Raw genomic sequence first — 12,558 nt, forward strand, 5'->3', positions numbered from 1 at the left:
AAATTTAGTGGCTTAAAACAACACAAATTTATTATCAGTTCTGTAGGTGAGAGGTCCAATATGGATCCCATTAGACTGAAATCAAGGTGGAATGCATTCCATTCTGGAGGTTCTAGCGGAGAATACCTTTCCCACTATTCAAGCTGGTGGCAGAATTCAATTCCTTGAGGTTGCAAAACTGAGGTCCCTGTTTCCTGCTTCCTGAAACAGAGTCATCCCAGTTTCTGGACACCACTGTGCTCCTTAGTTTATAAACTCAGTATGCCATCCTCAAAGGCAGCAAAGGCAGGTGGAATCCTTTTCATATCGAGTTCCTTTGATCTACTGTGTTGCCTCTCCTGTCTTCAGGAACTCAGGTGTTCAGACTGGGCCTGTCCAGATAATCTAGGATATTTCCACCATTTCACAGTCCTACACCTTCATCACTTCTTTAAAACCCTTTGCCCAAGTAAGGTAACATATTGACAGGTTCCAGAGAATTAGGGCATGGGACTACGTTTATATCCACTCTCTTTCCCAACATATTGTGCCGACTGTGTGCTCTGTAGGATACTAATAAACATCTTGGTCTTGCGGTCTTCATTTGTGAAATTAGGGAATGAAACTCACTGAACTTTGAAGTTGCTTTCAGTTCTTAACATTCTAGACTTGTATGAGTCCTTATGGTAGAGACCTGGGAAAGTGAACCTAATGATCAATGTGGATATTATTGTTATTTTCTATTCATGGATTTTGCCGGAGTGTAGATTTCATATAATCCTGGCTAACTCCTTCCTTCTCACACTTGGTAATCTTCTTTGAAGTCAGTCAATCTCTACGAAAGTTGACTTCTTCAGAAAGAAATTGACTTACCTCCTCAAAACTGTAATAACTGGTCCCTTGAGATTTTTTATCTACTTATTATTTACTTCACAGCTTTGGTAGAGCTTTCAGCAAGTTTTAGCTACATTTTTGCTTTGGCTTTATTGATTTAGAGTAAAAGAATTTGTTTTTCCTTCAATTCAGTTTCTTAATAAGTCCAATTCTATCTATGCCCAGGTTTCCAAAGTTTTAAAAGGTATGATGCCTAATGTACTATTAAGGAAAGATATTAATTAACTAGTTTTATTTGCACCATGAGATTAATTCCTTTGAGTCTTCATTTGCTTATATACTAAATGGAAAAAGTTAATACCTAAGCCCTTGAGTTTAAAAATCAAAAAAGATAATTGAACGGAAGTACAGTATCCAACATTTAGTGTTCAATAGATGTAAATGACTAATATTGTTGTAACAGTAGTAGTGGGGGGGGGATAAATCATCCCAGTTTGCCAAGGAATTTCTCATTTAAAGGCTGAAAATCCAGCATCCTGGGGAACCCTTCAGTCTCAGAAAAACCCAAATGGTTGGTCACCCCAGGAGTCTAGCTGGAGACAGCTAGAAATAGATACGATGTTTTCCTTTTACCAGCCATTTGACCTAACAGAAGTCATTAATCTTTGAGTTGCAGGTTTTTCTTTTTTATCTGAGAATGGATATGAAGACTAAATAAAGTTAAGTGTCACAGAAAACCCACACAAGTAGCGTAAGTAATAGTACCCTTATTCTTCCTGGTTAAACAATCGTTACTGGCTTCCTTTGCTTAGAAATTTAAGCATAAAAGGTTTTGCCTGATATAAAAAAAAAAAAAACATCTTTCAAAATAGCTTCTAACCTGCCCTTCCAGACACATTGCTGTTATTCCTCTCCCACCTGTCAGTAATGAAAATATTGATGATGATGGTGACGATGATGATAGCTAATACTTATCTAGTACTTTCTACGAATCAAGAATGGCTGTAAAGACTTTGTAAGAACTCAAAAGCAAAGTGTCCCAGAACCGCTCACCATTGCCTGTACTCACGACTCATATACTGCTCAGACTTTGTCCATGGCATACCACCAATTGCAAATTTTCCCCATTTATCCTTTAAGAGCCTGTCTAAATGTCACCTCTGCTATGATATCTTCCCAGAATCCACAAGACAGAACTTTCTTTCTTGCCCTGCATTAATCCCAAAACAATTTACACATGACTTTTTGCTCTTATCATGCGACTGTTTGCATTATATTCAACTTTTTTCTTAGGTATCTGTATCTTTCACCAAAAAGAAAGATGCCTTAATATTGCTAGCACCAAAAAACACAGGACCAGGATAGAGGTGGTTTGTATATTCATAAGATGAATGGAAGATTATAGTATCAGCAAATCAACTGATTTACTTTACACTAAAATATTCCCTAAAGAATTTAAATGATCAATATCTAGTTTTCATATTATCTGTGGAAAATTGTGAAAGCTGATTTACTGTGTAGAAATCCATGTGGCTTTAAGAACTGTGGAGTGTAAAGATTAAATAAAAAGTATGACTTTCCCATAAAATAAGAATACAGTAGAAATGGGGGAGGTGCCTGTTGTTGAAATCTGTTATTTAAAACCAGAAAAGAACAAGTGTTACAAATAAGATCGCAAAATCTCCTACATAATAACTGTCTACCGAAATGGTGGACTCTCTCTTGTGACTCGTTCTGCTTTTTGCCTGGAGACCTACTGAGCCTGATCTGTGGGTTTACCTGTTTCTCTGGTAGTAAAGGGAGCTGACATATGCATAATTAAGACCTAATATTAATTGGATATGGGTCATTATCATTTCAGATTGAAGAAGCTTACTTGCCCTCAATTGTGTTTTCAAATGCAAGTAAATAAAAATGGTCACTCAGACTGATAACCGTAAAGATAACTTGCTAACATCTTTGCCTGTATTGTTAAAAAAAATAGTATAAAATTGCTTCTTTTCTACAGGCCCTTAGACTGTATTCTTCTTTCCTGTATTCTTCTTTCCTACAGACTATATTTTCAGGGATAATTTCTGTAGTTTGTTACTAGAGAAGTTTCTCGGAATGTGTAGAGCACAAGATAAACGTTTTTAATGGTTGTACTTACCAAATATTAAGATGTATAGTTGAAAAGTGAACAATTACGATGTGTGGTTGAAAAGCGAACAATTTAAAATTGAATCAAAGAACAAATACGAAAAATCAGTATGCTAGCATTTCTTACAATTGATCTGGCTTACCATCTCTTAAATTTGAAATATTTTTTTCAGACTTTTAAAAAAATTTATCCATGATGGTTGGTTTTTTTTTCATTAAACAGTATATTTTACAGTAGTTTTACCTCTTATAATATAATTGATACTTTAAAGAATGGGTTAACATTCATCTTATGCCTAGTCGTCAATATGGGTTTGCAGCTAACAACAGATCTGTGTCTCAGGCACAATCATTGTTGTTATTTAGTGGGGGAAATGGGTTTTCCAGATTCCTGAGGGATTTGAAATGACCAGATTACACGGAACTCCACAAGTGAATATTTATTAATGCCAATTTGGGAAATTTGCAGCAAAGTCCCAGAATGAGCCACGATCTCTGTGGCAGGATCATATCTAGGTGAAGATTCAGTTCAAACATTACCTTGAGACCCTTGCATTGTACTCTGGGTTTTGTGATATTTGATATACAGACATGGTCTGGTGGATGATAAAAGTCTGACTGCTAGTTCACTGTGACTCATCGGGAAACAACAGTCTTGCTAAGGCTCACTTGTTTCCTCCTCAGTTCATTTCCTGCCATGTTTAATGTAATTAAAGGCAAATAATTCGCATTCCAAACAGCCTAAATTGATAAACCTTTTGAGCCTTATGTTGAAAATGTACAACCGGAAACATTTTGTTCGAACTAGGGTGAGTGTCTCCCTGCCTCTGTGCTTCCCAGAGCGAGGTATGTCATGCTTTAGTTGCTCTGCATCTGAATTTATTCACGATTCCTCTTTTATACTCTTTCTGGAGACAATGTATGGTGAATCATTAGCATTATTATTATTTCAGTTACAGTCAGACTGCATATCCACACTTAGCAAAGGAGGTTAGGTAGATTTCATTATTCATTTGAAATAAATTCCGACTCTAATAAAAATGTTGCTCAGGGTAGAGCTTTGAAATGGATCCTGATTCTTTAAATTCTTTCCTGTCTGTTTCAGGAAATAGTGAGATCCTGTTGATAGTAAAGTACAATGTGTCTAAAGTTCACTTCTAAACACTCTGCTCTTTGCAATGAAAGTCATCTGCATTCTCTTTATAATTCAGAGCCGCAAGAGATCTGTCTAATCTTGGAGATCTGATCCAGTATCATTTAGGGAAAAAAAAATCCTTGATAGTAATTCTACCATTCAGATTAGTGAAAGCAGTAAAGCCTTACAGCTTCTGTCATCTTAAAAAGATATTATGAGACAGGGGAATAAGGACGTGGATTATGGTTTGGGAGATTTAGTTGTTTGTAAAAATAAAATGATTAGTACAGTTATTATTCAAGTTTTTAATCAACAAAAGCAAATGGCATCTGTTTGTTATCATTCTTTCTACAGAAGACAAAGGCTCAGGTCCCAATGGTGCTGACTGCTGGTCCCAAGTGGCTACTGGATGTGACTTGGCAAGGAGTAGAAGACAACAAAAACAACTGCATTGTGTACAGCAAAGGTAAATGCAGGAATCATTTCCCTCTCTCTTTGCGAGTTTTGGAACCTGAGCGTTGCACAACAGCACCCAGTGAGCGGGGAATGAGAATGCAAAGTGACATTTGATCCCCTCTCTTCTTTTTCCCTCCTGAATCTCTCTAACCCATGTTGTCAGCAAAGCCTACTGGGCTTTTTCTGTACAAAACATGACAGAAAGTGTTATACCATTAATTACTTAGCACTGCACACATTTACCTAACCCTGCATTTGAGTGGTGTGACTGGAGCCTTCCTTGCTGTTAGCTTTATTGATAGCCAGTTTGATGAAATCCCAGGTCCCTCTCTCTTAGACATTATCTACAGAAAGCAAATTCCTTTGAAACTTAGCAATTCATGTCAAGGTGCATGCTCCAGGAGGCATTGCATTCCAGACACTGTCTTGAAATCACTCATGATGGGGATAGCTGAAAATGAAACCATTGCAAAGACGGAGAATTCTTCCCCATGGTGATTTCTGAAGGGCAGGAGGCAAATGGGAAAGAGGAAGCCGATGGCTTGCAGTGCTTTGCCTTTGATTTGCTCAGTGTGGCATCAGCCCAGACTGCCGTCATATAGATACACCCTGGCTACAAAGGAGCCCAAGTTCCGGGATGGCATTCCCCAGCGCAGTCCCCTGTTCGTGTGTGGTGTCATTTGGGACACTTTTCTCCACCTTCAGGTCGTGGGCCCCAGCTCTGTACTCTTACAGAGAAATCCCTAATCGCGCTTCTTCGTAAATATTGCAAAACCTTGGGCTTCGCGTGTTTAATTTCTTTTAGCTTTCTTTTTTAACCAAATAGACCTACTGAGATCAAAGATTTATTTGCACAGTGAACCTAGAAACCATAAAAGCGTACAAGGGAACAAGCAAATAAGCACCCCTATCAATATATTAACATATAAAACACTAATCATAACATCAAAGACTCTTAAAAACTTGCTAGAAACAATTACAACTTGTTCCTATAATCATTACAATTTGTACACTTATAAGAGGATTGCCTTTAAACTACCATAAGCCTTTGAAAGTTGAAACACCGGAAAGAGGGAATTTGTGAGCTTAAAAAACAATCTGCACACCAGGATCTGATTATATTCCTTTTCCTTCTATAATTGCTGGTCCCAAACCTACTCATTTTCTAACCTGAAATACCTGTGGTATGCTGGTGGGAGCTTTTAACTAGAAGGGAAGTGAGATTTTCCCAGGATATGTCAACATGATCTATCAAAGTGGAAGGAAATGGTATAGTGAACCAGCTTACCAGTGCCCACGTTCAGAGTGCAGAAATACAAAAGAGACCTTGGAATGCAGGCTTAATCACTAGGAATAAATGGTTGTTGTATAATGTCTTATCTCCGCGATGGTGGTATAATATGGAGGAACCAAGGGAGTAGCTGTTCTCTTGTCATAATCCAGATCCACTGCATTTTTAAATCAGCCATTCTTCGGGGAGCAATGGTTGTTATTTTGCTATATAAGAAATATGACAAAATTGCAGTTCTGTGTTCAGCGGAGGACTCTAACTCGAACACGTTTATGTTTGTATTATGGTTGGCAGTAAGTAATTTGGAGCAATTTATGGAAGGTTACTCATTAATTAACGCATGAAGCAGATCTTGAGCCCAACTAGTTGCTGGCCTCGTACATGGCTACTAATAGCCACCATTACTCAGCACCCCTGAATCCTCTCCATGGTACTTCCATACCAGCCATGTGTGCTTCTCTCATTCTTCTCCATCACCTTGTTTTTTTATTTTTTTTTTATTTTTTTAACATATATTTATTTTTGAGACAGAGAGAGACAGAGCATGAACGGGGGAGGGTCAGAGAGAGAGGGAGACACAGAATCGGAAACAGGCTCCAGGCTCTGAGCAGTCAGCACAGAGCCCGACACGGGGCTCGAACTCACGGACCGCGAGATCATGACCTGAGCCGAAGTGGGACGCTTAACCGACCGAGCCACCCAGGCGCCCCTCCATCACCTTGTTTTATGATCATTATCATATGGGTTCAAGAAAAGAGTAACAAAGTTAAAAATTCGGGGAAAAAAAAAGTAAGAAGTTAGCCATTAACTTTTAGTAAAAGAAAAAAGTAAACAGGGATTATTGCCTTGCTTTCCAGTCTACTCTGTAATTACCGAGGGCAAGAACTGTCTTAGTCACCTTCCTATCCTTGGTATGGTATGCTGCTATAAAGAAAAAAAAAAGTACTCAATAAATATTGATTTGTTGACCAGATAAACAAAGGATGTGTAGTCGCCAGAAACGGTCACAGGAATTTCATATACTCGAATGATGAACCATAAGAATCACTGCTATTTAATGGTTCTTAACCTGCAAAAGGTAATTTGATATTGTTCAACTTAAGAACTATTGGTATTGTGGTACAAAGAGCGGGTAGTGCAATATTTACTGCATAGGCATCATTTCATTTTATCTTCATTTACTACCTCCTATGAAGTAATTAATATACTACTCCATGTTGCAAAAGGTGAAATGGAGAATTAGGTGGGTTGAGTAATTTACTCAACCCACCTAATTCTCCATTTCATAGCTAGTAAGTGGTTGGAGTGGGGTTCAAATGTACCTTTGTGTAACTTAGGGTCTGAGTTACAGACATTAGAATAATTTCTCCCGGCATTAGGCTTTCAAACAGCTTAATAAGATAAGTAGCTTTTTAAAAATTATTTTACATAGTTTGGCATTCTTTTTTTGATTATTGTTAAACGTTTATTTATTTTTGACGGAGAGAGACAGGCAGAGCATGGGTGGGGGAGGGGCAGAGAGAGAAGGAGACACAGAATCCGAAGCAGGCTCCGGGCTCCGAGCTGTCAGCACAGAGCCCGACGCGGGGCTCAAACTCATAGACCACGAGATCAGGACCTGAGCTGAAGTCGGATGCTCAACGGACTGAGCCACCCAGATGCCCCTGCATAGTTTGGCATTCCCATTGAGAAAGATAGTATGGCTGTTCTTGGTCATGGAGACCTAACAACGGAGCCAAATTTGAAAACAGGTCTTGATGGTTCCAAACCCTATACTCCTACTGTGTAACTCTGACTTCCCCTTGCCATTTTATATGATGAGTAAATTCTTCCAAGTCAGTCAGGTATTTATGCCTGAATAGTGCAAAGATCTATGTTAGAGTATGACACTCCCCAATTGCATTACTCAGAACCCCAAGTGCATTAAAGAACAAGCCCTATGACCTAATATTGCCTATTGTGGCCCCTCTTGAAAACTCACAATGCCTGCTGGTATGAATGCTCTGAGAAGTTCTGTAGTGAACCAAAACAAAACAAAACACCAATTTAACTCATTTGACCATATGAGATAGGTAGATAGATTTTTTTTTTCTTTTCCTTTCCAGTGGACACCCATTGCAGTTAGTGTTCTGGATAACACACTCAAAAACACTTCTGTAAATTCTGTTCTGATACCCTAGATGGACTTCGAAGGCCTGATACTAATTCCTAGTATTCAGATTGCCTTTGGAGGGAGGGAATAACTCACCCAGAATATGTCTCAAAGTTCTGTGAGTACCTTAATATGCTGGGATTGTACCAGGGATCATTTGAGTCATGGAAAATATGACCCAAGAAAGCACTTCTATCAGGACCTTGTGGGCTGTGAGCTTGCTGTCTTCATAGGCAGCAGGTATGATAAGACTCCTCAAAGCAAAAGAGTTTTGTAGCTGGAAGGTTTTAGCAATTTAGATTTAGTAAGTATTGACTTGGGCATCCGTAATGTGTGAGGCATTTTCATAATACGTATGTTACTTATAAGCTGGGACTGTTTTCAAGTGATAGAAATCCAAATGAAATTGGCTTATGCAAAAAAAAAAAAAAAAAAGAATTACAGAGAGTGTGTGTGTGTGTGTGTGTGTGTGTGTGTGTGTGCGTGCGCGTGCGTGTGTTGGGGTAAGGAGATTCATCTACTCATAAAACAGAGTCTAAGGATGTTCTGGACTTCAGGAACAGCTTAATCCAGTTGCTCAAACTTGGTCCCCAGGTTGTCTCTATCCTCTGCCTCTTCTTTCTTGCATGGGTTTCATTTTCAGAAATGCTCTCCTCAGGTAGTGGGAAGCTCCAAACTAATTCTACCAGCACAGCACTTCCAATGAAACACAGCTTTCCTGGGTTTTGATTAGGGCACATCACATACCAATCTTTGATCCAATTAAACACTCTCCCTGGCAGACTACAATCATCCTTAGAGTAGAATTAACCCCACGTGAGCCACGAAGATGGAAAAGAAATAGTTCCCCAAATGAAACCAAAGTGCTGGTGCCAGATACAAAAGAGGTGTTGCTTGATGGGCTTAGATGCAACATGTTATTCCTAATGTCTAAGAAGCTCTCGCCAAAGACGACAAATGAATTCCTGAGGCGAAAATTACATTTCCGTGTTTTGTTTTCTAGCTAAGAACCTAAATTACTCATGGATTCTATGCCAAAATCATTATTATAAGGACCTGGCCATCTGAGAAGATATCAGTACCTATTTACAAATAGAATGTAAAAATGCATATGTTTAGCATTTTTTAAAATTGGCTGGACTGTGAAATTTTTGATATCATTTTCTTATGGTGTGTTAGATAGGCCACTTAATGTGTAACTATTACCATCTGAGAGGCATACTTAGTTCTTAAAGTATTATTAAATGTGAGCTAATAGCAAAATTAAATGTAACTGTAGTTTTCATTTCCAGGGTGTCCATCAAATAATTATTATAAAATTATATTATATCACTTAGTGCTTTGTGACAGGCTGCCATCATCTTGTTTCATCAAAGTAAAAAAGTATAGTATTTTGGCATTAATATTGTAATCTGATGTACTTTTTTCCTGCCTCAACTACCCCCTGTCATTCCAGAAAGTAATTAGCTCAACCAGATATTGATGGACCAGACCTGTTGGGTCATCTGTTTTTGGCCATTATTCTCAACAGACTCCAGATAATTCTAATTTACTTATCTCCAATGGAAAAATACTAAAAAGCACCATGCTGAAGTTAAAGGGAGGATGCTGGGGGGTAGGATTAGCAAGGTCTGCCCACTAATTCCTAAAATCCACTGGTGCCTGTTGAGCCTTGGAGATTGACGTTTCTTCTCCATAAACCATGGTGTTCTTTACTTCATAGTGTTTGCACAGTATGGTGACCTTTCTCACATTGTAAAAGTAAATAGGTTGTTTTTGAATACTCAGAATTAAGCCATTAGCATGTGGGTTTCTTCATTCAGTTCATTTCCAATAAGGAACAATTTAGTTTTTCATGGAGTTGTTATTTCAGTGTAGCCACATTCTCTAGGTGTCAAGATTAAGAGAATCAATGTTGCCAATCAAAAGAGTGAAAAAAGTATCGTTAACTCCCACTCCCACCTTAACCACAGAAGATTTCTTTCCATATGAAAACACCGTATCAGGGTAAAATAACTATTGCTGGTATGTAAATTTGGGCGAATCATGTACCCTCTATAAATCTTGATTTCCTCAGTTGTAAGAGTGGGATAGCAATGGCCATGTTGCAGAATTTTTGAGAGGGAGAACCCTTAACTGTGTATATTATTATAAATACTGTATTGCTAATTATCTTCTACTCAATCCCATTTGCTTTTGTGAACATGTCAGTACAAACCCAGAGGAAATGAAACCAGGTCTTTATGTTGGTATCAAGCAAATGTGCAGGAAAACATCCTCATCTGGTAGCAGATTTGTAGCCACGTATTCCAGAAGTCTTACTCGGTTACTGTTGAACCCACAGTATCCCCAGACAACTGTATTACAGAATTAAAGGCCTGAAGCCTTTGCCTGAAGATGCTCTTAGAGTTTTCCCTTGGACACATGCTATTTTTATTTTTAAAGAAGTCTTACATAAAATGTCTAGTATAAAGACGATAATGATAATATTATTAATACTAATATAGCAGTCACCTTTTTTAAACACTTATTCTATGCAGACATTGCTTGAAGTACTATACCTACAGTTTCTTATTTGCTATTTCGACAGACTCATGACAGAAGCAGCATTATCCCCACTTTACAGATGAGTAAACTGAGGTTTCGATAAATTAATAATTCGAGGATCTTTGGCTCATACATGGTGACGTTGGGATTCAATCTTGAGCACGTGGACTTCAATTCCCAATTGGACAATTAACAGTGTTCTGATAATGCCCTTCCCTGGGCCAAGATTGCAAGTTATTGTTCTTCTCCACAAATTTGCATATGTGTTTATCAGGAAATCTGCTTTTCCCCCTCGTTCTGTGGTTGGCTTCAAGAACTAAAATAGCAGTGACAGCAGTGCTTTATGCTAATATATCTGTTACTTTTAAGACCACAGCAATTTAAAGCCACATGGAAGACGTATCTCAAAATCCTTCTGTGACCATCCTCAGAGTTCTGATTTTGCTTGTTTGCACAAGTGTAACCACGCAATGAGTTCATCTCAGCTTTCATTGATTGTCCGCTATGTTCAAGATCCTATAGGCACTGTTGAAATAATGACAGAAATGCTAATAGGACCTAACTTGGATGAGCAGTGTTCTACAACCTGACTAAATTGATCAACTTTTCAAAACAAAGATCTTTTAATGTGAGGACTCTTGCAAGGTGTGGACAAGTTTCCACCTTAAAATACAGAATCCATTGCATGTTGGTAGAGTTTTGGAACAACAGCCGTGTCTAACAGGGCAGCCAATTTTCAAAGTAGACTACAAGTTCATGTTTAACTTCACCTAAAGAGCTAATATTATATAAATAGGAAGCTATTTTAAAAAAGAAAAAAATTGTGCTCATATTTTAAGTGTTTATTTAACCATTTTGTAATTCATAGAAAATGTATAACTGTTGTCTAGTTTTATGATATTCTTAAAAGAGGGTGGGTGCCTGAACCAAATATTTAGCAGTGGGAATTATAAAATCATAAGGCGATTAAGTTAGCTAGTCGCGGAATTCCAATATTGCTTTTTAAATGACTTCAGGATATAGGAGGTACTAAGGTTATTATCTGTTATCAGGAATACAGTGGAATTGTACAACTGGATAATAACCAAACAAACTGACACAATGTAAAATTACATTATCAGTGTGTTAAAACAAAATTGCGCCCTAAAGGAGTCCACATGCCAGCTCAGAGCGGCAGTGTAATTATGCTTAACTCCGATAATTAAAATACAACGGAGATCAACAGAATCATTTTCATTAAGAAAATTATTAATGATGGTGGTATAACAGTAATTGATTGCAGAGCACCACAGGATAACGCGATGCCGAAAACCCAATATGTTTCAGGAACATCTGAGGCTTTTTCTGGTTATGTTCTATGAGAAAGAGAGAGGTTTAGAGGAGTAATTTATTATGCCTGTTCTAGGAATCCGTGGTTGTAAAAATGGCTGCTTTAGAAAACCACCATTTGGATTCAAATCGTCATTTCTGAGGGGTTCTTAAGGTCAAGATGAGTGACCCCAGTAGGTACTGTGTTATTTACAATAGAGCCGTCTGTTGCAAATTGCAGAACAACAGCCATTTCAGCAGCTATCAGGCCTTCTGTCATTTCCTTTTCTTCCTACGTGTCTACTGTTTTTACAATTACGTTAGTGATTTACTTGGGTTATTTCAGTCTGGTTCCGATCATACTGACTCCTTTATGTCCTTCGTTATCACCAATGTTTGTTATGTGATGTGAGAAAATACATTTGTTTTCATAGCCACATCTCTATGAATTTCCTTAATGAATTGTTGGTAAATAATCCTGCATGATTATACTATTAATTACCTTAGTGGATCAGGTGGGCTATCACATATTGGAGAAAAATTATTCTAAACCACCCTGGACCCATACATGAATGAAAAGTCTTGTCTCTTAGGGGTAAATACCCAGGTGGGATGTTGGCAAATGATAAGAACTAAGAATATATCAGTTTTGTAAGTATAAAAATGAGAAATGAAGAGTGGGGTCTTTTGAGAGGTGACTCACTGTCATTCAGGGAT

General features: G+C 38.0%; 1 protein-coding gene across 2 annotated transcripts in view; it reads left to right on the plus strand.

The window, feature by feature from the left end:
- ZFPM2 (zinc finger protein, FOG family member 2) overlaps nucleotides 1–12,558 on the plus strand; it is a 468,988-nt gene that overhangs the window by 299,951 nt on the left and 156,479 nt on the right. For both annotated transcript variants that reach the window (XM_042923254.1, XM_042923256.1), the window contains one exon: nucleotides 4,442–4,553. In XM_042923254.1, coding sequence (XP_042779188.1) covers nucleotides 4,442–4,553 — 112 coding nt within the window. The remainder of the gene's footprint in view (nucleotides 1–4,441; nucleotides 4,554–12,558) is intronic.

The sequence above is a fragment of the Panthera leo genome, chromosome F2, assembly GCF_018350215.1.
Source record: "Panthera leo isolate Ple1 chromosome F2, P.leo_Ple1_pat1.1, whole genome shotgun sequence".
NCBI classification, from domain to species: domain Eukaryota; kingdom Metazoa; phylum Chordata; class Mammalia; order Carnivora; family Felidae; genus Panthera; species Panthera leo.